Source organism: Electrophorus electricus, chromosome 12, assembly GCF_013358815.1.
Source record: "Electrophorus electricus isolate fEleEle1 chromosome 12, fEleEle1.pri, whole genome shotgun sequence".
In the NCBI taxonomy this organism is placed as follows: Eukaryota; Metazoa; Chordata; class Actinopteri; order Gymnotiformes; family Gymnotidae; genus Electrophorus; species Electrophorus electricus.
This window is the reverse complement of record NC_049546.1, coordinates 15098156-15124330: the sequence shown is the minus strand read 5'-3', so window position 1 is coordinate 15124330 and position 26175 is coordinate 15098156. Positions and strand designations below refer to the sequence as shown.

The window sequence follows — 26175 nt, the reverse complement described above, 5'->3', positions numbered from 1 at the left end:
CACCTTGCATAAACACACCTTTTTCACAGAATTAATGGAAGGAGCTCTGAGGAACATGACCAGATGCAAATGAAAAGAGGCAATGTCAAGATTTTCAAAGAATGAAAACTTTTACCTGAAAGAATACCAGTGATGATCCATCAAGCAAGACTTATAAAATATATAAATAAGAGAGTGTATATGCTCAATTATACATTTTTGTAACACATTTCAAAGTAGAATAAAGTATCCTTCGTGGTACTAATGCCTGCATATTATAGTTTCAGTGTGTAGCTGAAAAGTGCAGAATCTGACTGGCCCCCAGACCCCACACATGTATAGAACATCTGCCTCATAGCATTATACACTTTGGTGTTTTGTCATGTATTTAGAGTGATTTTTGTGTGTAGACACAACCTCTTCGGAATAATACTCTGTGAAACCAACTCTTTGTTTCCTTAATTTCAAGATTTTGTTTTTTAACCATGTTCGATACAGCAGATGTGAAAAAAAGAAATCTAACCTTCAATCAGAAAGAAAGTAAATAAGAGAAAAACAGCTCCTCTTCAAGAAACAGAATGTAACAATTACTAGTTAAATATACCAATGAACAAAATCTAATTGAAGCTTTAACTTATAGATTTGTTTAATCAGTAAATTAATTCTTTACACTAATCAATTAAGTCTTTACAAACTATTAAATATTCTTGTATGACATTTGCCTTCTATTAAAACAAGGAAGGTCAAAAACCACAAAAAACATGAGTCAAAAGTCTGCAAGTGGTTGTTGAAATGTACGAGTTAAATCCTATGAAACTGACTAAGTCTGAAAATCCTCACTCAAGGAAAAAAAAAGAAAAAGAAAGAATGTGTTTAATGGCACCATGAACCTGCTTTGGAAAAAACAAATATGCATTTTGCTGTCACATACACTGGGATGTCTAAGGGTTGGATAATTATATATGGTATTTGAGATTCCAAGTCCCCAGCAATCTTCAGGCTAAAAGCTGTCTTTGCCAAAGGGAAGCATCATGTACATTCATCAAACCACAGTTGTGTTAGGAGAGAAATAAGGCTCACTCAGCATGGGGTAAAAATAACGTACTTCATCTGTATATTAAATACAAGTTAATTTAGATTACATCAATTCATTTTATTTTCTTTTAATAATAATTTCCACATTTGTGAACTAAATGATTATTGTGCAAGATTTCCATACTTTAAAACCAGCCCAAAAACAAAACTATATGTAGGTAGGTGCAAAAGAAGCGCATGGGTTAGTTGTCAACCCTGAAATACTAAACTTAAACAAAAATTTTAAATATATTTCAGAACATTCATAATGTACATAAGTCATGTATGTACTTTTCACACTTTACAGCCCAAGCACTCGTAATTCCTGCACTAGTTCTCTTATTTTCATTGGCAGCGTTTTTGTGGTTGTTGTCGTCTGCCATCCTTTTGGTCAAATGGTTATTCTTCATCACATTTGTTGTGCATCTGCCTATGCACTACCCTTCTAGGAGTTGTTCAGTGAATACTTCAGCCCTCTACAATTCTCTTAAGCAAAGTTCCAAGCCCACCTTTGGCAACTTGCAAGGGGGTCTTCTCCTCCTTATTCTCAATGTAGATGCTGGCACCATGTTCAACTAAGAGTTTTGCAGCCTCTACCCGCTCTTCATCACATGCCAGATGACTGAAATTGAGATACAGGATTAGTGTAGAAAAAAAGGAAAGAACAAAAATGATTTAAGGAAAAACATAATGGCACTCACAGAGGTGTGTTTCCCTCTGAGTCTTGAATATTGGTAGAAGCACTCTGTTTAAGAAGTAGTTGAATAAGATGGTAGTTGCCCTTTGCTGATGCCCTGTGAAGGGGTGTAGATGCTAATTTATCTGTAGCATTAGGGTCTGCACCATTTTCCAACAAAAGCAGGGCTATCTGTTAAAAATGTTACAAATGTGTAAACAAATGAATCAGCATAATACATTTTAAACTTAAAAAAAAAAAGTTAAATAGCCAAGAGTACATAAAATTCTATAGCCTTCATGAACAGAATAGCAAAATACAACAATAAAACAGAAAAAAGGTTGGCTACCTCATATCGGTCCTTTGATGCTGCATAATGCAAGGGGGTGCAGCCGTTTTGGTTCACTGAATTCAGTTGTGCCCCTTTGGATATTAATGATCTCACAATTTCTTCTCTTCCTGCAGAAGCTGCAATATGTAGAGGAGTCCAGGAGGCCTGTAGTTATAAGTGAAATATGTAAATTAACACCTCCATGACAAACTACAGTGACTGCATATTACATTAGTTACACATAAGGGAACATGATGACTCACGTCATCTTTAAGATTCACTTCAACTCCGATATCCAGAAGAAACTGAGCAATATTCGCATGTCCAGCTGAACAAGCCCAATGCAGAGCAGTCCTATGATCCTACACGAAACGGTAAGCAGTATGATAAGAAAACCAGTCTGATATTTTTAAGAAGTCACTAGCAAATGACAAATTCGGCTGACTAGCTAACTAGCTACTTTACGCTAATCACTGCAAGGTTAACTTGTTCATTAAGATTTGTTGCACACACCTGGTCTGTTTTTGTTGCGAGAGTTTTATCAGATAAAATACATTTTTTAAGTTGTTCAAATTTGCCAGTGTAGGCTAAGTTGCAGATCTCTAAATTCGACACAGAGCCTTCCATCACAACTGCATGCAAACGCATCAGTTGCTCCTTGTTCTTAGTTTAGACAACGGATGAGGAATTGAGAGCATCCGGTGTGTAAATATTACATTTCAAAGTTATAGTCCGATGAAACACTTAAAACCTTTATTTTTCAGTGTTCACCAGTGCAGAAAATACATATAAATACAATGGAGACCATTCAAAAGTTCTAATAGGTTGGTACACTTTAAGACCGTCAATAATTACTTTAGCTCCGACACAGGGGAACTAGGTATGTAGTGCACAAGACTACACCGACAACATTTTCAAAAGCACAGATTTGAGTTTTCGCATCTGAAGAACGCATACGCTGGTTAAATTAGCAGAGTAAGAAATATCAACAATTCCATATAACGATAGTTACAAAAGATTACTCAAACCGGTACTTGTTTTGCTTCAGTGGTATTGTGTCCTCGGCCAGAGGAGGATTCCTCTCAAGGTTTCTTCCTCATGCTCTAGGGAGTTTTTCTTTGCTACTGTCAGCCTTGGCTTGCTCACTGGGGGCTTGGACTTGGACACTTGTAAAGCTGCTTTATGACAACATCTGTTGTAAAAGGCGCTATATAAATACATTTTATTTTGACATTTTAATGTCTGATGCTGTCTAGCTAGGTAGTTGGGGCAAAAGGAGCTCAGTTAATCTTAAATGTTGGGTAACTAGCTATGTTAGCTAACTAGTTAGTTAGCTACTAACAACGAGATATTGAATAGTCTGTGTTTAAAACTGATACTCTGGTTTCTTTTTAAACCAAACCAACAGGAATAATTTACAGGCAGGAAAACACGCGGACAAGTTCATTAACGGCGAGAATCGTTAGCTAGCTAGCTAACATGGCTTCAACAGTTGTAAGCTTCTATATCCATTTTCCACTCATTTTAACCAAGATGGCTAGCTAAAAACGGTATGTTTATACCACTAAACTATGACCCCCTATACATCTTTAATAGGATTTCAGAACTCACGTGGATCAGTCATGCAGATACTCAGAGGAATTTATCAATATTTACTATGACTGCATGGACAAAAAAAGAAGAGTATGTATGTTACACATTTCAGTTAAAGTGTGGTTGTCATGCATTATAATCGGCTATAAGATGTTAAATGGTTCCGAGTTTCAGAATCTGACGAGGCTGTATCTGGATAAAGCAACACTTGTGTGGAATGGCAATGCTTTTTCTGGACAAGATGCCCTTGCAAACTTTTTCGAATCTCTTCCATCCAGTGAATTTCAAGTGCACACGCTTGATTGCCAGCCTGTACACGGTAAGCGATGTTTATGACGCAGCATGTTGTTAACCGCTTGAAATAAACTAATTGAAAATAACCCTTTCACCAGATTATTTGTGCAACCATGAGTGGTTGGTTAATGTTTTTATTTCCTTGAACAGAACAAGCAACTCAAGGGCAGACAACGTTGCTGGTAGTTACTGCTGGCACGGTGAAATTTGATGGGAACAAACAGAGATATTTCAACCAAAATTTCCTATTAACTGCTCAGCCATCCCCACACAGCGACCAGCCAGTATGGAAAATTGCAAGTGACTGTTTTCGCTTCCAAGATTGGGCAAACTGAATGATTTCTTTCTACCATACCCCACCCTGCATTTTCATTGAATACCTAGGATTCTTCAAAAAAGAGGTGGCTGAGAAACATTTAAGTCTTACCTCCAAGTATAATTCATTTTCATGCTGTAAATAAATGTTAAATAAATCACACAAAGGACTGACTACTGAGTAGAAAACAATTTATCACAATGTCTATTACATACAGTGGCTGTTCCACAAGAGAGAATAAATAAGAGCCTTATGACAAATTCTACAAGCAAATGGTTCCTTCAGCAAAGCATTCATTCTGTAGACTTTGTTTAGGACCCTGAGGATTGACCAAAAATATGAAATGCTTAATTTCATATCTTAATGTTCCAGAGATGAGAACACCAATCCCATTTCAAAATGCCAAACTTTGTGATGGTTGAATGGCTGTTAAATGCCACACCCGATTTAAATTAAATAAATAAAATAAAAATAAAATTGCAAACAATACACTTGCCCCATGAAATATTTGGTAGATATTTTGTTGTTTTTAAAATGAACCTGCACAATCTTTTTTAAAAAAAAAAATGGGGGGGGAAAAACCCTGAAAACCAAATAACACCTGGTGCAAAAAAAAAAAAAAAAAGTAAACCAAATAAAAAAAGTGATTGAATAATACTAACAGGAACAAAAAAAACATTTGTCTAGAGAATTCTGGTAAATGGGGGATAAATCATTGTCTGGATCAGAGTTAATATTCAGTATAGTATTGTGCTTGATAAATGCTGCCTAAATTAAAACTTGGACACAAACCTACAGTCAAAACTATTCTATGATCTGCAATACTGGCATTAGCCACAGGGCTGAAAGAAACCCTTCTCAGCCTAAGAAGGGTTTGGATTTTGTGGTTCCTCTTCATTTAGAATAGTCTTTTGCCTTCGTATTCCAAATGCAGTCACAAACTCTACTTCATTATCATCCTACAGTCAGTGCATAAACACCCAAATAATTTACAAAAATGTTAACAGTGATGTTATCCATTTACAGCAAAACGTGTGAACAAATAATTAGAATTCATACATAATTGATGAGTTGTGATCCATGACCTTAGGATGCATTATATGAATATTTTTGAGCATGTATAATTCCAAACATTAAAAGTAGACTACTGGCACTGACCAAGAGACCACTCTGAAGGCACAAAGAGATCACCATACATTGCTTGTCTTTGTAAAGAAGCCCAGCTTGGCAGTACAGTCACAGCCTCATCTCAATGATTGGTGCTTGCCTTCAAATTTCTTACAAACCAAACCATTAGAAATACTCATTTCAAATTGAAGCATTACAAAGATGCAAATACAAACAGTTCACATTGTTTACAAAAATAGGAACAGGTGAAGATGATGGCAGTTTAGCGCTGTTATATGGTTGAAATCCTTTCACATGTCAGGAGGTTCCTTTTTCTAACAGGTGAAAATAAGACACTATGTTGTTTAAGAGTGAATCTTGTCCGAGTCCCAGCTGTCACATGCGAAAAAGCTAAAATTCAACATTATTCTACAGCAATGGGACTTGAAAGCTGACGATTGACCTATAGAAGTTTGCTTACATTATCCACAGTATTGTGACCAATAATTTATGAACAAAACAGCACAGTAAATATTGAAGATGTGTGCATGTATGCTAGCTGTGTGGTCAAGACAGCAAAATGTTCCCAAACATTTCTACATATGCAACCTTTATGGAAGCATGTCATATTTACAACAGTGGTTCTATTTACGGCCATACATTCGTTCAATATCGTGGAGATAGTGGTTCTTCAGCTCCTTCCTCTTCAGTTTAAAAGCATCTGTGACCAGGCCAGTTTCAGGGGTCCATGGCTCTGGACTCAAGTGAACCTTTATTGGGATCTCAAAGCGCTGTAGTTTAACTACAATTGCACAAAATTTAAAATATCATGAGTGCAAAAGGTATCAATACAAAAACCTCAGTAGAAATAGACAGACAGATTTTTACTATACTTTTAATCTGCTATTAAATGCACTATTTTGCTATACTTTTAATGGGCTAACCTTTGAATTACTATAAACTACCTCTAAAAAAATAATATACTGCATTTCATCTTTATTTGCATACCCATAAGTACTCCCAAAACAAAATAATTTCTTACTTGAAGTGGCTACTTCTTTAATCTCTCTCAAAACCTCAATCTCCATAACAGGGTGGTTACAGATCTCTTCCCACGTGCCAGTAATGCCTTTCTGATTGGCCAGAGCAGTCAGCTTTTTTTGGTTAGGTACCACAAAGCTGATGATGTAGTTCTGTTCACTGAAAAGAAAAAGAGAGGCGAGTCATGTATAAACTACTGTTTACTGTTGCTGAGTGTTCCTGGTTTCATCTGATTCTGATGATCAGATAAATGTACCTGTTTGCATATGCACAGATGTTGTCAATAAAGGAGCAGTTCTTCAGTGCTGACTCAACTTTGCCCAAAGATACATACTCTCCAGCCTGCAGCTTGACAAGATCCTTCTTACGATCTACATATTACAAAAAGATATACAAAGACAATTAATAAAACTTAAGTAAAAGACATTTTTTTTCATCTAAAAATTCTAAAAATGTGATTTGACATGGTTGCATTTCAGATAAGCAATTTCCATCTGTTGTTTTTTCATATAAGCAAGACATTTAATCTATTGTGATGGCCAGTTCAAAACACACACCCACAATCTGCAGACAGCCATCAGGGTGGATTTCTCCTACGTCTCCAGTACAGAACCAACGTTGTCCATTCTCATCCACAAAGAAATCATTACTGTTATTGTAGTCACTCCTAAAGTAGCCCATTGTCACATTGGGACCTCCAATTAGAATCTCGCCTCGTGGATGAGGCTTGTCCAGCTTTGTATAGCCACCTGTAGAACAGGAATTATATTTTGCTGTAGGCTTTTCAAAGGCATTTCTATTTACTGCCCTGCACACTCTAAAATGTATATAGCACTGTGTCTGCAGTGGCACTGAGAATGAGCTTAGGGGCTGAATGTAGTGCAGCACACTCCCACCAAACAGACCATATCTACTGACCTTCTGCCCAATCTCTGAGTTTTAGCTCACAGCAGATGAGAGGGGCTCCCACTCGTCCTGTGCTGTAGTCACTCACTGCAGGCCCAGATAACAGGAAACATGAGTACCATAAGCTAAAATGCATGTAACAACCTAGGAAAACAGCTGTGACGAGACCTGTAACTTAGACCTACCTAGTAAATGAATAAGTGAACGAATGAATAAAAATTTGTACTTAACCTTGCTAAATTAAAACCACAAGCCAAACCAACAAATCCAAAATTTCATCTTTTTATACCCTTTCCTTTCCAGGCATGCGAGAGCTTTAATTAAAACCAAATTTGGAAATTTGTTCCGTCATGTGATGCTCTGTCACCCCTGGAACATTGAATGTGTAAATCTGCAGTAAGACTCTTGGAGTGAGTCATCTCCTAGAGCCTCCAGGGCTTACGTGGGCCCTATGGATCTCCTCACCCTCTGTGATTGTGCTTGCACCGCAGGTCTCGGTCAGGCCATAGCCCTGGCCCACAGGACAGCAGAAGCAGATGTTCATGAAGCGCTGTGTAACGGACGACAGTGGTGCCCCTCCAGACAGCATCATTCGTACGTTTCCTCCCAGTAGGGCCTTCACCTTCTTAAACAGCCTATAGACATTAAGAATGAACACCATGAACCTGGATCCACTCCAAAATAACTAGATTATCAGATATACTACAGTTGTAAGGTATATTTTCTTTTCATTCTTACAGGTTGCAGAGAGGCGCATCATAGCCTTTCTTGATTTGTTCCAGCTTGTAGTTATAGGCTAGTTTAAACAGGGTCCTCTGTACACAGTCCATCTCTTGCACTTTGCTCATCACATTTTTATTGATGCGGTCCATTATCTCCTGGCGAGTAAAAAAAAAAAAAAGTTCAGGAAGGCAATGCAAGTGAGTGTAATAATGAAGTTACACCGATGGTAAATTTAGGGTGCAAAGTAGAACTTACAGGTACAGCTGCCATCAGAGTAGGCTTTAATACTGAGCAATCACCCTTACTGCCTTTTTTAATTTTAGTGGACTGCAGTGGAAAACACACAAATAATAAAGTAATAAATGTAAAAAAATTGTACAAATTGTGTTATTATTTTATCATTACTGGAAAAACCTAAAACCTTTCTTAAAATACAAGGAAAGTAAATAATTGAAAGTCAGATTCTTAATCTAATTATTTTGTTTGAGTTTCTAGTGTCAGCTTACCTGATCAGACAGTGTTTGTGGGGAAGAGTAGCCTATCTTGCAACCATACGTTACGCAAGAGATCTCAGCAGTCATCTCTAGCACATGAGCCAGAGGCAGATAAGCAATATATGTGTCCTTGGTGCTATTAAAAAACAAAACAAAACACAAGATCCAAGTGCTACAACAATCAACATTTAAACTAAGTTGTTTTTTGGGAATTTCAATGTCAGTATGTGCAAGGCCATTTAAGCACATGGCCTATACTCACCCCAAGCCTGGGATTCTCTCACACTGGCCTGTCATGCCTGCAATGAGGTTGCTATGGACAATTATCACCCCTTTTGGTTGGCCTGTGGAGCCACTGGTGTACATGATGACAGCAAGATCTGATGGTGTAGGTCTCACTATCTCCCTATTCACTGCAACACAACACACACATTGTTGTCTTCTCCAGTAACAGTAAGATGCCTGATTTACATTCACTTTAGCACAAATCACCATTGAAAGTGCATCAAACTTTCTGACGTGCACAATGTTTGTCTTAATATTAGTATATAAGAATGCTTAACATCACTGCTGACTGTAACTGATTCTTTGGAAAATGTGTGAAATGTGCACTTGAAACATTTGGTTTGTTGCTGAAATTTTACATACAATTTTCAGGCTTGGCTCCCAGCTCCTTTACAGACTGCATGCTGTGGATATGAATAGTCTCTGGGTAGCCTGCGGTGCTGATGCCCTTGTTGTCAACATAGATGATGTGCCTCAGATTGGGGATTTGAGGAAGTACGGTCTACACATGGAAAAAAACAAGTGCATTTTCTGTTGTGCAGGGCTCAAAACAGTCATTATTAATAGTGTATGATATGCCCAAAAATCACTTGTAGATGACAAACCTATCTAACATATGTGGAACAATGCCATGCTGGGTACAAAGTATTCAGATACAATACAAAGTATTCAGAGCCTTTTGAAAGAAGAGATACATCTTTACAATATTCTTACAGACTCTCTAGGCAGAGAACACTAACCTTTAACTTAGTTTCCAGAAGCTCCACACTAGTGACCAAGTGAGTCGCACCACACTCGTTAAGTCCAAAGGCTACCGCATCCTCTCCAAGAGTAGCGTAAAATGTGACCACTAAAACACCCACGTCAAGCATAGAAATGACCACATATAATTTGACATCAGTAAAGTCTGGACAGTTCAAAAATAAATATAGTACAAGGATACACTGAGCAACAGTGACACAATAACCCAGAGGTACCAGGCATTTTATCTGGATTCTGTAAATGTCTTGTAGCTACTATGTTTTTTTGTTTTTTTTTTTAAAGAAGAAAAAATGTCTCCTTACACGGGAAATTGTGTCTGAAGCATGACTGAGCTGTGATCATCCATTCAGCTCGTGTCTCACAGAAAATGGCAATGGCATTTTTTGGCTGCTGGCCCAGTGCTGCCAGACCGCTGCCAAACAGATTCACTTCAACATCCAGCTCCTGATATGACATCCACTTGTAATCACCTAGAATCATCTACAAGGAAAAAAGGTCACTCATTATTCAAGCACATAAAATGGCTGCGAAACCACAGTTTTAAGTATGTTGAACCTATGGAGATGGTAAAGTAAAACAGCTATGCATTTTTACCAGTACAGGTGTAGTTGAATTAAGACATGCAAGTGTGAATTGCTAACGCTACCTTTTTAAACACCTTTCCACTAGGCTGGGTTTCATTTTCCTCACTCAGAATAGTTCTTGTTCCCAGACAGTGTGATTTCCCAAAGCACTGCACTGCATGACGAAAAAGTTTGTCTAGGGTGTCTAAACCTGGGAAGTCCATCGTGGCTAGGGAGTCAAAGTGGTCCACAGAGCGATAGGGTCCCTCTGCCTGACCATTTGTGGATCTGGCCTTGATCCGCTCCGCTAGGGCTTTCTTACCCTGAGCTCCAGTTAGGAAGTACCATGGTAAGAAACTCAAGGCTGAGTACAGCCACACCAGCATGTGAACTGGGAGCAGGATAATGGTGCTGAGGTCCATTTTCAGAGTCATGTTTTCTTGGGCTGAAGTGGGGACTGAGAGATGAAGGCTGCAGACCAGGCCTGAGTGACTCAAATCTTCTATAGCAGCTTGTATATCAGACCTCTTGTCAAAAGGTTACAGATTAGGTGGTACCTGACTTGCTCTTCTTCAGTGCATCACCTAAGGCTGACAGACATCAAGGGGACATATATCATTTAGGGTGAATGAACTAGACACAATTTACAGTACACACACACACACACACACACACACACACACACACACACACACACACACACACACACACACACACACACACACACACACACACGTGTGCCTGCTTAAAGATGTAATTCAAAGCAATGCACAAACACTGGGCAGATCAAGTCGTGCACTACCAAAAAGACAGCAGCATCATTACACTACGACAAAAGCTGCAGATTGTTCTTAGAACAGGACAAAAAGCTGCAGACTGTTCTGAGTAGAGGACAATCTCAATAATCAGACACGATGACACAGACAGTATCACAAGGGAGACCTGATATTTTGAACTATTGTGAACTTGTTCCCAGTACTACCTTTTCAGAAAGTTTTGAAGGTTGTCTAATTAAATAGACATTTTGGCTCTCCACCTTGATGTGATGAAGCACTTCTGCTTAGAGAGGTGGATTCTTTTCACCACTATGTGGACATGCAACATACGTAGCAAGTAAAACTAAAAAAGCACAAATATTTCTCAACTCATGAACCAAGCTTGTGCCAAGTTATTATACAATTCCAGTACTTAAAACTCTCTGAAAAAAAATCCTTCAAAACATACTGGCACAAACCAACAGATTTGAACATTTTCATATTTTGTATAGAACAATGGAAACACAATGTACTGTGCTTTAATACTAAAATACTTCTTGAAACATTCCATTTCTCTGCAAACCTTGTGTACAACTTCACTGCAAATTTGACTACCTCTACATCTTTTACTACAATACACTGCAATTACTCCCTGGAATCTCATTAGTGTGTATGTGCATGTTTATTTAGCTACATTTTCTGTAGGATCAGCTCTGCTGTCTAGAGGTTACTCTAGGTCTTACTGCAGTTTGAACTGACCCATTGATAAGAGTTCAGAATCACTATATTCTGCTGACAGCAGTTAGTTATTCATTCTATGCACATGACATCACTGGTCATTTCAACAACTATGTTCATGACTTACGTAGTCATCTAACCTGTTCCGGAACATTATACTGACGTAAAGGGGCCATGACCCTACATGTTTGCCTCATATCAATAGCTTTTTATTCTACATCACAAATGTGTTCAAATAAAAATACATAAACTTACAAAAATAAATAAATAAAATTAACATGTAAAATGGTAACTGAATACACCGTCCAGCCTGTATTAAGCAATCAACCAAAGCCAATTACGATAACTATATCGGTACAAAGAGCTATAGTATATACAAGATACACATCATCATCCATCACTTCAGATAGGTTAGAGAAACGTATCGTGCTCATATTATGACACTGATAAATTTAAACAAATGATCATTCACGAATGATGCTATGAAGGTAGCATACGGCATTCTCTCTTCATGATAAGCTGTGGATTCCTGTCCTAACGCTCGAAGTGACAGCCAGTGGCATCAAGCCCACCCCACACACTGCTCAAACCCTCAGATACTCCAGGTGCTCGCATAGTTTACGATAGTTAGTTAAGAGTCTGAACTGAATCCACGCATGAAGCAGGCATTCACCATGGAAAAGTATCCCCGACTACTGACGCTCTAGATTACTCACTTTAACACGTGCTAAAATTCCCCCCCACGTCAACGAAATATCTGTCCATCTGATATATGACTAAAATATTTGCATCAAATAGCTTCCTTTCAGAGGCTGATTAATACGTTATGACCATTAAAAAATATCAATTTAGGAATTTATATTTATATATATATATATTTATATATATAATTCCTAAATTGATATTTTTTAATGTTTATATATACATATATAAAATTCGAGAGTTCAACGGCAAAGTAACATCCTCCGTGAGCACTAATATGACTTGAACAGAGGAAGTATTTTTCCGGATATTGCCTTACATCAAGGTCGCCTGGTTTTAGCTGGAGAACGTACCGGTGCCGCTACTATTAGCTGATCAAATATCAGTAAAATACTACCGTAAATCACGCTGATAGAGACTTCTAACAACGCCTGACTGAAAACGTTCATGGCGATCTCCTGATGTCAGCAGCAAATCGTGAACCACCACAGCATCATCACGAGGTGTCAGGACATGCTTTCCGTATCCCACCCTTCAGATGGGTAATTTCGTATTCAGGTACACGATAGACTTAACCACTGTATTATTTTTATACCAGTACATAGCAAAATCCAGATCACAATTTTTTATGGTGATATAGCTAAATATACAGTGAAATTCTAGCCGGTGAACATCCTTGGTAGATGGTTAGCCAATATTAACGCTAGACGTCTTAACCCAATTCAACCATCATGACAAACGCACGGTTGCCTTAATATTTTAAATAAAGCTGATACCTACCTTTTGTTATTAAGCATTGGGCTAATAAACGTATTCTATTAGGTTGGAGATTGATATCCACCTTTTCTATAGAGCCACTTAAATTGTTTAAAATGTCTTCTTACCTTGAGTAACTAAAGCAACCGTGCCGGGCACCCTTATTCTACTATAAAGAATGACCGAGAGTTACCTCATCGCATCAGAGAATCCGGAAAATTGCGTCATCTGACTCCATATTTTTCAGCCAATGAGCGCCAAGAAAGCATCGCAGTTCCGTATGGCCTTCCCAATTTGCTTTAATTTGAACTGTTTCACATACATGACAGAATTTTAGATTTGTTAAACAATCCAAATGTAACCCCTCCCCAAATTAATTTTCCTTAGATAAATCTCGATATAATGCTGGTAAAGATATTAAAGAGTTTTGGGTATTTCTTATTCTAAAATATTTGTCATTGCCAGCCAACACTGTCTATGCCATCCCAGAGGATGCCTGCATCAGTAACACTACTTTCCCTAGACATATCACACATGCCTCGAAAATATAAAGAAAATGACTACCAATCAAAGACACTTCTGTCAGTGTTTGTTTATTAACTGATATTTGCATGTAAAAAAAAATGCTGTTAATAAGATTTGTTGCTTTTTTGCTTACATGAATGTACTACAAAGCAAGGGTGTATGGGTAAGCCACATGGTCTGGAAATCTATTAGTCACTTTTTGCCTTCAACCATGATGATATGGTAGCCAAACTTTGTTTTCACCGGAGGATCTGTGTATACAGGCTTATCCATGGAGCTGATGGGTAGTGCAAATGCAGCATCTTGAAATGGTCCCACCATTGATCCTCGGGTCATCCATCCAAGATCACCCTATCAACATTAAAGTAAATATTTTTTCAACTGTGGTTTTGGCAGGTTTACAGAACTCACATCATATTAGATATTTATATGATCCAGCATCAAATCATACCAGCATTAAATCATATTCCAACAAGATATTTTTAATTGCACATTACATATTTACACAGGGGTTCTGTAAACAAGCTCCAGCAAATTGTAGATATCTAGTCAAGTAACAAAGAAAAATAAACATGCTTTTAGCATTACAGCTTACAGTTTAGATTAACATCCACACCACTATTAATTAATAACCGAATAAAACTTCAAAAGGCGAAATATGCTTCAAATAAATGTCAAAAATAAAATAAAAATATAAAAAAGCTGCAAGCTTGTTAATAATTATAAACCATTTCATTTAAGCATTTATATCACTATAAATAAAATGTTCAAATTAGAAACTTTATTTTACAATTTGTCAACTCATTTAATGATTCACAGCACAAATATTTCTCACAATTCTGCATACAACAAAATAGGTGTGATTATGCCATTTACAGGTGAAGACAAAGAACTAAGACATCTTCACTAAAGGTGTCCCACTAGTTGTAGAAGCAAATAGCATTTTCCCTGATTGAAAACACCCGATTTGACCCTTTATGAATAAAATCAATTTTATTTATAAAGCTATTCAAGCTTTTGAGCTACTGATTTAATATTTGCCATATAAAAGAGTCTCTTACTCCTTGTCTAGCTTTGTCTTCACTGTACTGGGCTGCCACTTCACTAAAGCGCACTCCAGCCTTCAGCTTCTCCATAGCCTCCATGCACTTCCCATGTTTTTCACAAAGAATATGACGCACCTGGAAAATGTAAAATCAAAGTATCATCATTAATTGAAGTGTCACATTTGACCTAACTTTAAATGGCATTGAATGAATATTGTACATTTCAGACCAGATCCACCAAATGAGCTGTTTTAGTTGTTACCTTCCCATGATGGTATCAGCCAGTAGTATCAGAACTAGCGCTGTCAAAATTGACCAAAAACAACATCCCTTCTAAAAAAAAAAAAAACAACTCCCCACATAGGTGGTTTGAATCATTTGAATATACATTTTTGCACAATATATGCATAAAAGGGCAAATCAATACAGCAAGAGAAATCACTTTGTTTAGATACATTTTTCAACATAAACCTTTTATTATTTCCTTTACAAGAAAACAGGAAATAATAATCAAACCTCTGCACTGCATAAAGTTTCCATCTAGCCTTCAGTATCAAATGTTACACCTGAGTTACTCCCATCCATAATGCAGTTCATTCTGTGGCACCTGAGAGGCCCAAGCGAGAACTTGCAAGGCAGACAGCCACAGTAGTGCTGCTGGGGATAAAAGAGGGGGCTGCTTAGCCACTATGGATCTCATTGCTCTCTGCCAAAAAATGATGCTTTACTCAGTGAACTGAAACACACTCAATTTGTGACGCTGTTGTCCTGTTGCTTCATGTATTCATCTGGGTTTGTGACGCTGATATGGGTGGAATGCAACGTCTCAGAAAGCCCTCAAGACTGTGGTCACCCTCTGGCCCTCCCTTGTCGTTATACTCTTATAGATAAACCTGCTGGAGCTGCATGCTGATCCCTGGCACATGTTTATGGACTGTTCATTTGCTGCTCATCTTTACAGATCTAACTACATCTGCATGTTACTGCTGAGATGATACTAACCAATGGATTAGGCGTGCTCATTGGTGACAACCGCCACTACCCTCACACAAATTCCAACAAATACACTCAAATAAAATCATAGCCTATGTCTTGTGCAACTGTGGTGGGTGGTATACATTTAACAGATTGGCATTTCAAGCATCTGTTAGTGTTCATCTTAGCACTAAAACAGGCAAAACAAGTGGCCTCAGTGACTCTCAATAAGACAAACTATAAAACAGTTAACAACAGCTAACCCTTTAGCCTAGTTTACCTTTACTGCAGTACCTCCTTTCTGAGCTTTCTCCTTCTTGTCCGCGTCTCCACTGCTTGAGGCACCGGCTCCTGCTAAAATAACTTACCTTTACTAACCTACCTCATTAAAACAAAAGACCAGCTACATGTTTTACGTGTTTGAAAAATATCTAAATTTGAAATATGACTGGTAAAAGCGGATAAATAGCTAGCAAGTTAAAATGGCTAGTTAGCTAGCTCACAAAGCTCAACATGTTCACGTTGCTTATGTAGCCACCTAGCAATTATCTTATTAGCCAGCTAGCTTGCTCTTTATTATATTGACAGTGGCAAATGAGGCAGAGCTGTTCTTTGTTGCTAACTGCCTTACGATTTATCGCACTTTACCTTTTGCACCTTTGCCACCCTTTCCTTTTGGCGGCATTTCTGTCACACCAACAACTGGGTTTGTTAGCTAGTAGTCGATGCGTTGATTCAAGAGAAAGGTTAGCCGCAGTGGCTAGCTAACCTTTCTCTTAAATCAGCGCACCGACTACTATTCACTACCGAGGGTGGCCAAATCCCCCTGTTAATAGTTCCTTTTAGGGACTCTTGAATAGTTATTATGATCACTTAATCTCTTTTCCATAGCAAAACACGACTTATGCATCAGGCTTTCATGCTAAAATTTTATCACTGCTTTTGCCAGTGACAATACAATAGGTTACAAAACATTTTTGGATTTTAGCTTAGCGTCCCTGCTACAGGATGTTGCCATGGAAATACCTTGCAAAAGACCAAAACAAATCGTCGATGAATATGTCAGTAGCAATTTATCCTAACTAGCCTATTTAACGGTTAGAAAAATTAAAGGTTAGCTAACCTAGCTTGCTAGTTTCAGATCACTAAACTACACTATTCGTAAACAGAAGCAACGTTAACGTGGGTCTTTAATAATAACCTAACCTAAGAGCATGTTGGCTAAAATATAGCAAGCCATCTTAATTTGTTTGCATATTTACCTTGCGCTTCTATTACCTCGCTATCTTATTTAACCTAAAGGTTTTATTATTGTTGTTATTGCTATTTTTCTCCACGAATTTGAAGAAGTTTAGGGACAGTTCGTAAAGTACCAGGCAAGAAATGTATCACTTAGTTAATATGCCTAGGTAATCAAACTGACATTACTGTACAATACATTTGTATTAAATAGCTAACTGGGTTGATTAGAAAGCTAGTTTTTAAATTAAAACAGCAACCATAGCTAGTTAGTTAGCGTTACTTTTACGCGAGACAAAAGATATGGAAAAATACGACCAAATTCTTACACTTGGAAGAGGTGGAGCAGGTGTCGTCTTGCTCATGAGACATAAAGATACAAAGAAAGTGTATGCTGTGAAAAGAATACAGGTTGACAACTCTCAGAAAACCAAGACCAAAGAGGCTGTATTGCAAGAGGCTGAAATTCTGAGGAGTCTCAGACACCCCCATATTGTGACATGGGGTGACACCTTTGTTGATTCAACAAATGGGTACGTCTGCATTGCTATGGATTACTGTGATGGTGGAACACTGGATGACCAGATTAAAGAGAGGAAGGCAGAGGAATATTTCTCAGAGCTTTTGATTATGAATTGGTTTGTTCAGATTGTCATGGCAGTCAATTATATCCACTCTGCAAGAATTCTTCACAGAGACATTAAACCTTCCAATGTGTTGTTAACCAAGAGGGGTATGATTAAGTTGGGAGATTTTGGAATATCAAAGATAATGAACCACACTCTGGATATGGCTTCCACCTGTGTAGGAACACCCAGGTACCTAAGCCCTGAACTGTGCCAGGATGTTCCGTATAGTACCAAATCTGACATATGGGCCCTTGGCTGCTTGCTGTATGAACTGTGTGCACTCAAACCAGCGTTTGTTGCTAAAAATCTGCTGAGCTTATTTTACAAGATTATAAAGGGGCAATATAGCCAGTTGCCTGAACTGTACTCAGATAACCTTCACACTTTGATCGACAAAATGCTATGTATGGTTCCTGAGAGCAGACCAAATGCTAGCAGCATTCTGAGCATTTCCTATGTGCAGAAACATCTGGACCAGTTCATTCAGCATCAGGAGACTGAACTGACAAAGGTTAATTCTGAACTCAAACCTCTGGCAAAAGACTTTGCATCTACTGAAGATGCAACATTAACCTGGAAGGACACTGTTGTTCATATGGAAATGCACACTCCTCATGAAGCCCCAAATATGGAAGATGGTGGTGAAATACCTGTTATTGTCAAGGAGGAGATGGTCCATGGTAGAACTGAGTCTGATTACTCGGAAGATTTTGATGAAAATGACAGCATGTCATCTGTTGAAGACATTTCAAGGAATGTTGACCATATGATTCCTGAGGAGCCACATGGTAAGAAATGAAGAAGTGATTTATAAATTTCTCATGTTTCTCATGTTGAGTTCTGTATCAACTCATATATTATTACAGAGCAATGGTGCCAAGGTAACTAAATAATATACCAGAGGCAAATAATGCTAGAGACCTAATCATGCTGAAAGCAGATTTCACATTGAAACCTTGTATACTGTGTGGTAGATGTTGCAATTATCTCTGATGATGTGGACACAGCTGAGTACCCAGATGACTTTGAGGAGCCTGACGAGGATGAGTTGGCTGAAGTGGTGAACTGTGCCAGAAATGCCATGGAGTTAACCTCAGAAGGTTCCCTTGAGCTGAAAGATGCTGGTGGTCTGTTGGTTACTGTGAGAACTCTGAGGGAGAAGTATATTGGTCAGTACAAATTTTTGTTTTTTGTGGAACACAGTCGATTTGTACTTTAAATAAGTCTGTCAGTACTTATTACAAAGTAGGTTTTGTAATCTTTAAACTTGTGGTTTACAGCCAGTTATTTTTTTTTAATCAAACAACTGTGCAGTAAGAGTGTTACTTCTCATGGTTTACTTTTCAGAGGATGTTGGGCCCTTATTTTATGAGGAGATCAGTGGGCATTTTCTGAATGGCCTGAAGCCAGAGGACTTGCAACCCCAGTTCCAGCACATGGTAGGGACAGATCATCTGGAGACCTGCTATCTTATATTCAATATTGACCAAGAGACTACATGTTGAGCATCCAGCATTTTTAGTGACTTTAAAATGAGTAAATATTGAATTCTCTTTCAAGGGTCATGGCAGTAAAGTGCTAGATACCATTGACTATCATTGACCATACTATTGACTGCTTAGTCCATGCATAAAAATACGTTTAAAGCTTTTAATTAGGCCATTAAGTATTTTAATTGCTTAAACAAAAACAGTGGACTCAAATTAACTTTCTTCTGCTTAAATAAGTTGGATGTTATGCCCCATCAGTTCATGAACAGATGTAGGTCTTAATGGTATTTTTACTGTTTGAAGTCAATCATGCTGAAATGTTGATTTTTTTCCAGAAGAGATTTAGAAACCAGTCCTATATTCTTTTAGCAAAAGATATCAATAACCTTTTGGAAAACAGACAAAAAGTCTAATTTATTTTGTTGTATTGATTTAATGTTTGATTGTTTTATTTTTTATTTATGTGATGTGCAGTGTTTTAGTGTGGTGTGTTTTTACAAATAAACACATTACTTATATAGCTTGTCATTTGTTAGGGTGACCTCATTTGTATATTAATGTTCTTATAATATATTTGCTCTAAACATTTTTCAGAAATGTAGGAATACTTAAAGTTTAAAAGTCCTAATTCTGTTGAATTACATGTGCTGCATGTGCATGATTTATGTTTTATAATTTAAGGATAATCATGTGACTGTAGATGTTTAGGGTGATTATATGTGGTTTTGCAGGACTGTCTAGTGAGCTAGCCTAGAAGAGGCAGTTCCACTCACTGACTGGCCGGGTGGCTTTGTTGAAACATGCAATGCACGAGAGATCTCAGCACATCAGTGCAGTGGTTGGCAGACAAGATAAAAATATCTTGTTACCTATGAACAGCAATCATTGTTCCCTCATTAATAACGTAATTAGGCTTGTAGTTAGGTATGTAGATTATATCCAATAATGATTTAAAAAAAACTATTGTTAACTGATTGCTTTGTTGAAGATAAAAACGTTCAAGCTTATTGGCTTGTAATGTGGGTTTTTTGTGATAATGCTAATGTTTAGCTATTGATGTGTTCTACTTTGTTCAGAGTCCTTTTAATAAATATATATGTGCTTTGCCCAGTGTGAAAATAATAAAGTTTCACTGTTCAGGACTTCCAAACATTAGCTGTAACATGATTAATCTATCAGAGTTTAACATTATGTCAGTGATTTGTTAGATACTGCAGACAAGTGCTTCAGGAGAAAAAACGTAAGTATAAGTATCTTATTCTCTTTAAGGCAATATTAGGGTCCTTTTCATATGGATCTTCCCATTGCTAAAATATGCATAAACATTTGATAGCTCTCTATTCAAAACACTACATTATGTAACCAATAGATGGCAGTCTGTAGTCAGAAGAAGAAGTGGAAAGGAGGCTGTTTTTGTTTGTGTCTGTGATTTTGCTGTTTGTGTTGCTTTCATTTTTCATTATGTATTTAATTTTACTACTTTCATTATGTGGCGTGATGCTGATGACTACTGTTGTTATTACTATGGTACTGATGATGATCATTTAAAAAAGTTGATATTTTGCTAGGCACTTACCATTAGAGAATGGTTATGTAAAGAATGTTTTTTGTTTTGTTTTTTGTTTTGTTTTTTTAACTTGAATTAAAGTAAAAAGGTCACAGTGACTTTGAATTATTACAGTGCAAATCATTACAGTATCATTCACAACTTGTGAATGCTACATTTGGTCATTACAGTGTCATTCACAATGTCTGAACACTGCATTTGGTAAGTGACAGTAAACATTAGCATTTGACAGCTGCTGAAATATGATTTTGGTATAAGCCACTTTAGAGCTCATAGCAACTCCATCACCATTTGAATACTGTATATCCTACAAAAACATGCCAGATGTCTAGTCATGTCTTCCCCATTGAGCTCAAATATAGAGCAGAAATGAGAACACATTCTTGTAAAATTGTGAATTGATGGGCAACAGCTGCATATCTGCTCCACATATGTTCCTTTCTCCTAACCAGATTTCCCTCTGAAAGGGGAAATGTGCCATGCATGTATGCTGTCCATTGCCTTTCATTCAAACAGCCTGATTCTAGGATTAATGAATCCTAATAGATAGATAGATAGATAGATAGATAGATAGACAGACAGACAAACAGATAGATAAAAAACTTCACTGATCCCAAAGGAAATTGCAGTGTTACAGTAGTAAGACATAAATGCACATGAACAGAGATATATTAAGCAAACATAAGGGATATAGGATAAATAAGGTTATTTAGAAAAAGAGCAATATATCTACGTAAATATCTGTGTATGCGTACATGAGAATTTGCATGACATTTGCATGAGCAGCATTAACATTGCACTAGATGACATGTGGTAGTTTAATTCACAATGAATACTGTAAATACTATAAGGAGCAGCAGTACTTGTGGTCTAAAGTGCATAATGAAAGTCACATCAGTAGCAGGTTACGGAATATAATACAGTACAGTGGTCAATGAATAATGTATATTTTTTAACTGTAGAGTGTCATAGTGTGTGATTCAGCACCATTCAGATAGCAGGAGGTCAGTAATGTCCCTTCAGCAAGGAGATTAATAGTATGTACTAATAGTATGTTTTATAGCCAGAAGATGAAGTGAATTGTACATTTAACATTGAGGAACTAATATTCTATTTCATCCTCTGACATGAAGCTTTGGAGGAACAACGAACTATGAATGAAAATGATGGCATGGTGTATCTAGTAGCAAGTGCTTCTTTCCAATACAAATAGCAGCAATTTATGTAAGAAGGGGTAGAAGTAGCCAAGCACTGTGTTCTCTTGATAACAGACTAGAAACACTAGGCGTGTGTGTAATTGGCATTCCTCTAAATGCTTTCTCATTATGGTGCCATGTGGATATGCGATACTGCAGGGGCTTTCCAACAGTGCATTACCAGTTCACTCAGAAAATGCCTTCCGCAATGCATTTTTAATTTCACCATGGCCATTAATATATTTTCTAATCACTATAACTGTCCACATGGTGGAGCATGTTCTGAACTACAGTTGGGACATGCAAAATCCCAGCAGGCCCTAAGGTTTTGATTATCAGATTAACTTCTTACAGAAAAGCTCAGTTGTTCAGAAAGCATGGAAAGGAACTCGGTATGTTATTTCAAAAGCTTAGTTTGTCATGTTACTGCTAAATCCAGTCAGTATTTGAGAACTGAAGAGAACAGAATGCTCTAGGGGCCTAGATAAAGTCCTATGGAACTAATATAAAAATATGCACTTCACTTGAACTGAACAGGAGTGGGTTGTGACTATAGACAAAAACAACTTATCCAATGAAAAATTCAAACACAATCTCCTGTAGCATAGCTCTTTTCTTCAGGTTACAGTCTCAGGGGATGAAAATGTAGAAAGATCAGGCAAGAACTGGTTCAGGACAGGGCTTTTAAAAATCAGCCTTTAGTCTGATGGAAGGTCCACTACACTTCATATTTATACACTATATATCTTTATGTGCATGCTGCTAAGCACAGCTGGGAAGTGGTATGAGGGTGCAAGAGGCTGCCTTACAATTATACAGCATGGCATACGACACTTCAAAACTGGTCAATATTTTGGTAATAGAGAAGCTAATGACTGTGAAGGTCTGTCACTTGTTTTCTTGAGGCTTTGAAAGCAGTGTGCTAAATGTGGTGTGCCATTGATTGATCTCTGCATGAGCGGGCAACACTTCCGCAAGGGTGTTTTCTCCTCCAGCTCTCATCACTTGCACTCAATCAGACATAGTCCCAGAGCAGGGACTACATAAGAGCCAAGTGCCAACGTGCAGTGCCCCTTTCCTTTTACTCAACACTTGTGAGCTTTTTCTGTCTTGCTTGAGTTTGGTCTTGAATAAGAATTTTATTTCTGCAATATTCTGAGAGCTTGCTTGCATGATTAAAAATTATATGATTAAATAGTAATAAATTAGTAGAGAAAGCTAAAAGTGAGGTGGACAATCCTCCATCTTGGTATAATCAGTGCTAATATGTTGTTACGTTATTTCCTTCAGGGAGGATGTCAGTGCACAGCCTTTCAGTGCACATCTTTTTTTTTTTTTAAAAGGATGTGACAACAGTCCACAAGTTTTAGTTGGATGTGCTAGATTTTGATCATGTATAGATTAGAAAATTAGATCAGTGGAAACATACATTGCTAACCTTTAAAAAAGTGGCTAGACTGTTCTCAGATTCTTAAAGTAAGGGGTTAGAGGACTCTTATACATATGCAATGAATCACTATATTTTAAACCCAGTAACTCAGTGATGCTAAGGAATATCTGAAATTACTGAAGATTGTCTAAAGGGTTGTGAGTTTATATAGATCAAAGTTATTCCTGTTATTTGTACTTCTCCAGCAGCACTATGTGCAGAAGACATTACAGAGAAATGTAAGATTAGATCCCATTTCTCTGTTAGCTCAACAAGTTTATATACATAGATCTTTACTGGTTTTCACATCCATTATGCCATGATGTTTCCAATAGGTCTTGCATTCTCTGTGTGAGTCATGGAAGATCATTTTTCTCTGTCTGGGAATAAGAGCGCAGAGGAGTTCACAGCAGCCAACATACTCTTTCCTGGACTTGCTGACACAGGAAAGTCATCCATAACAACCAATGTATTCCAGTGACCAAATTGTTCAAGATCTCCAGATGAGAAAACTGAAAATATTGTTACCTTGACCCTAAACAGAGAGCACTTGTGTACTTAAGTACACTGTCATGAGAAAGGGCATGGTATTAAGTGGTGTTAGTGTACTCATTACATCTCTCCATGATTCTGGTTCTTATAAAATCCAGCAAATATATATTCTAGTGAAACCCACTATCCAAAGCAAGACCTCTAAACCAGACAACCCATTTATGCTGTGTATGTATGCTGCAAATGTGGAGGAAGCAATGATGCACTTTTTGGGATTTAGTATACCACAGCATATACACTCAAGAAAAAACACAATATCCAAAGCAGCACATGACAGGCATCTTTGCAGCCTGAAATCTGTTCACCCTTTTTAGAGCATTAAGACAATAAGAATCTCCAGACTGCTTTAAATGAGTGTTCTATCCTTATAGCATGGATCTGAAATATTGATGTGAGATGGTTCAAGTCCTGGCAAGGTGAAAGCAGGTTGACCGTGTGACAGTAGGCATTAACCAAGCGAGGTGGAAGACAGTGACAGTACCCTGCACTTCAGGTTGCCCCAGATGCCTCTCCAGGGAAAGAACACATCCTAGTGCACAGTATCTGACACAGAAAATACCAAGTAGTGCTTCCACCCTCTAGTAAGGTACAGAGTTGGAAAACAGCAGTAAAAAATAAGAACTCATCACTTATGGAATATACTTCTGTTTGACAGCAACTTTAGCCACATACAACACATGGAGAAGAGACATAGGACTATACATAAAGTATACTACCTTCTTTGACTGAATAAAATAACACTGATAATAATTTGCATAACATTTATACAGTAAAAATGTACTGCTGCAATCTAAAGCAGGTCCTGGTACATTGTTTAGACAACAAATTCTTTACTTGTCAAAACCTGATGCAAGATCTAACAGTTACTTGTAACATAGAATGCTTAATGCATCACTTCAGTAAGGAAAGCTTAAACAACTAGCCATTCTTACCAATCTACTTTAGAGCTTGTTGTTAAATGAAAATGACAAAGGCTGCCTCTAAGTATAAAACATTAATAAAAAATGAGAGATGCCCAAAAGCAATTATTATGTGTAAGTACAGAATGTCATCTCACATAATCTGACAATATTATCTGACATGAAGGAGGGTTGTGAGTCTTTCTTCTTCTATGATGCCTGGTCATAGTGCTGCAGTGGAGGCTTTGATGAGAGCCATTGTTCTTTCCTGGCTGATTTTAGATGCCCTTGTAAATTATTATAGTTTGCAGTTTGGAGCATGACCCTCACCAGTTTTTCCAAAGAAGTGAGGTGAGAGGAGTTGATAGATTACTGGCACAAAGGTCCTGATGTTGTCTTCAATCTATGTACAAAAAGATGTATGTACAAATCTCTCACCTTCACTTTTACCTGTCAATTTAGGCATTTGTGACCTTTGTTATGACTACATGTTATCTCTTGCACTGATCTTCACCTCACTCTTCTTTATGGATTAACATAAATCAGAAATGACATGAAAGATATACAAAAAGATATGATTCCTTCCATTGGACTTACAGAACTTTGGTTCTGTTGCATGCCTGACAATGTCATGGAATCTTGGACCCCAACATGATTTTTTTAATATAGGAGCATTCTAAAAGAATGCCACACTGCTGTAGTATTCAGAACTTAATATATGAAACATATAAAACTCTGTACAAGAGGCAAGGCAAATTTATTTATATAGCACATTATATACACAGTGGCAATTCAAAGTGTGTCACAAAAAAGCATTGTTACATAGAGAAATAAAGCTATTAATTTAAGTGAAAAATAATTGATTTAAACAGAATGCATTTCAAATAGATATCTAATTAAACTAGGAACTCAAAGAAATGTTAAATATTATGTTAAAGACTTCAAATTAAACATGTACAATGTTGAAATAAAAGATGAAAATGAAGACAGAAAAATTACCAATTAAAAGAAAAAAGTGGATTGTAGTGCAAAAAAAAAGTTGAAGTGCTAATCAAGCTAAGAGAACAGTGTTTAAAGTGACCTGAACGTCTGCTCAAAAAATAAAGTTTTTTTGAACATATTTAAATGCATGTAATGTTGGGACTCTTCTAATATTCTTTGACAACTGGTTCCATTTGAAAACATAATAACTAAATGTTTCCTCTCTATGCTTGTTTTATCTTGGGCAGGACTAACTGACTAGTTCTTACTGATCTTAGAGTTCTGCTCAGCTCATACTGTTGCAGCACAATCAGATAGATAAAGTCCACTTTGTAACATATTGGGAGCCAGTGTAAGAATTTAAGAATGGGATTAATAAATTACTTTCTTTTGCTACTAGTAAGATCTCTGGCAGCTGCAGTTTGGATCTCCCGAAGTTGTTTGATTATTTTTTTTTGGGGGGGGGAGTCCAGTTAGGATACCATTACATTAATCAATAAAAGCATGGATGAGTTTCTCTATATCTAGTTTAGACAGGAAACCTTTATTCTT

General features: G+C 37.3%; 5 protein-coding genes across 11 annotated transcripts; 2 read left to right on the top strand and 3 right to left on the bottom strand.

Annotated features, from left to right (window-relative positions):
- Positions 1 to 428: 428 nt before the first annotated feature.
- psmd10 (proteasome 26S subunit, non-ATPase 10) lies at positions 429 to 2759 on the bottom strand. Its single transcript, XM_027017552.2, has 5 exons — positions 2574 to 2759; positions 2324 to 2422; positions 2079 to 2225; positions 1755 to 1921; positions 429 to 1675 (listed from the first exon to the last, which is right to left on the bottom strand). The coding sequence occupies exons 1-5, from the start codon at positions 2706 to 2708 to the stop codon at positions 1522 to 1524; spliced, it is 702 nt and encodes a 233-aa protein (XP_026873353.1). The 5' UTR covers positions 2709 to 2759; the 3' UTR covers positions 429 to 1521.
- A 197-nt stretch (positions 2760 to 2956) lies between these two features.
- nxt2 (nuclear transport factor 2-like export factor 2) lies at positions 2957 to 4436 on the top strand. Of its 2 annotated transcripts, XM_027017574.2 has the most exons (5): positions 2957 to 3035; positions 3469 to 3554; positions 3657 to 3743; positions 3828 to 3972; positions 4098 to 4436. In XM_027017574.2, exons 2-5 carry the CDS (start codon positions 3540 to 3542, stop codon positions 4280 to 4282), a joined length of 432 nt encoding a protein of 143 aa, XP_026873375.1. In that variant the 5' UTR covers positions 2957 to 3035; positions 3469 to 3539; the 3' UTR covers positions 4283 to 4436. The 2 variants fall into 2 exon arrangements, with proteins under 2 accessions (XP_026873375.1, XP_026873365.1); XM_027017564.2 differs by lacking the exon at positions 2957 to 3035 and having other exon boundaries at positions 3237 to 3554; positions 3822 to 3972.
- A 1-nt stretch (position 4437) lies between these two features.
- acsl4a (acyl-CoA synthetase long chain family member 4a) lies at positions 4438 to 13569 on the bottom strand. 2 transcript variants are annotated; one of them, XM_027016883.2, is made up of 15 exons: positions 13120 to 13569; positions 10228 to 10734; positions 9884 to 10061; positions 9560 to 9669; positions 9183 to 9321; positions 8797 to 8947; positions 8547 to 8670; positions 8296 to 8367; positions 8056 to 8195; positions 7783 to 7952; positions 7330 to 7404; positions 6969 to 7160; positions 6668 to 6782; positions 6413 to 6570; positions 4438 to 6172 (listed from the first exon to the last, which is right to left on the bottom strand). In XM_027016883.2, the coding sequence occupies exons 2-15, from the start codon at positions 10576 to 10578 to the stop codon at positions 6015 to 6017; spliced, it is 2133 nt and encodes a 710-aa protein (XP_026872684.2). In that variant the 5' UTR covers positions 10579 to 10734; positions 13120 to 13569; the 3' UTR covers positions 4438 to 6014. The 2 variants fall into 2 exon arrangements, with proteins under 2 accessions (XP_026872684.2, XP_026872674.2); XM_027016873.2 differs by having other exon boundaries at positions 13224 to 13569.
- A 103-nt stretch (positions 13570 to 13672) lies between these two features.
- Positions 13673 to 17284, bottom strand: pin4 (protein (peptidylprolyl cis/trans isomerase) NIMA-interacting, 4 (parvulin)). 3 transcript variants are annotated; one of them, XM_027016924.2, is made up of 4 exons: positions 17210 to 17284; positions 15922 to 15995; positions 14682 to 14801; positions 13673 to 13971 (listed from the first exon to the last, which is right to left on the bottom strand). In XM_027016924.2, the coding sequence occupies exons 1-4, from the start codon at positions 17250 to 17252 to the stop codon at positions 13813 to 13815; spliced, it is 396 nt and encodes a 131-aa protein (XP_026872725.1). In that variant the 5' UTR covers positions 17253 to 17284; the 3' UTR covers positions 13673 to 13812. The 3 variants fall into 3 exon arrangements, with proteins under 3 accessions (XP_026872725.1, XP_026872731.1, XP_026872740.1); XM_027016930.2 differs by lacking the exon at positions 17210 to 17284 and adding an exon at positions 16290 to 16416; XM_027016939.2 differs by lacking the exon at positions 17210 to 17284 and adding an exon at positions 16290 to 16416 and having other exon boundaries at positions 15922 to 15992.
- On the top strand, positions 16526 to 20649 carry nek12 (NIMA-related kinase 12). Of its 3 annotated transcripts, XM_027016911.2 has the most exons (4): positions 17214 to 18297; positions 18484 to 18678; positions 18857 to 18948; positions 19731 to 20649. In XM_027016911.2, exons 1-4 carry the CDS (start codon positions 17244 to 17246, stop codon positions 19746 to 19748), a joined length of 1359 nt encoding a protein of 452 aa, XP_026872712.2. In that variant the 5' UTR covers positions 17214 to 17243; the 3' UTR covers positions 19749 to 20649. The 3 variants fall into 3 exon arrangements, with proteins under 3 accessions (XP_026872697.2, XP_026872712.2, XP_026872705.1); XM_027016896.2 differs by having other exon boundaries at positions 16526 to 18297; positions 18857 to 20649; XM_027016904.2 differs by having other exon boundaries at positions 18517 to 18678; positions 18857 to 20649.
- The last annotated feature ends 5526 nt before the right edge of the window (positions 20650 to 26175 follow it).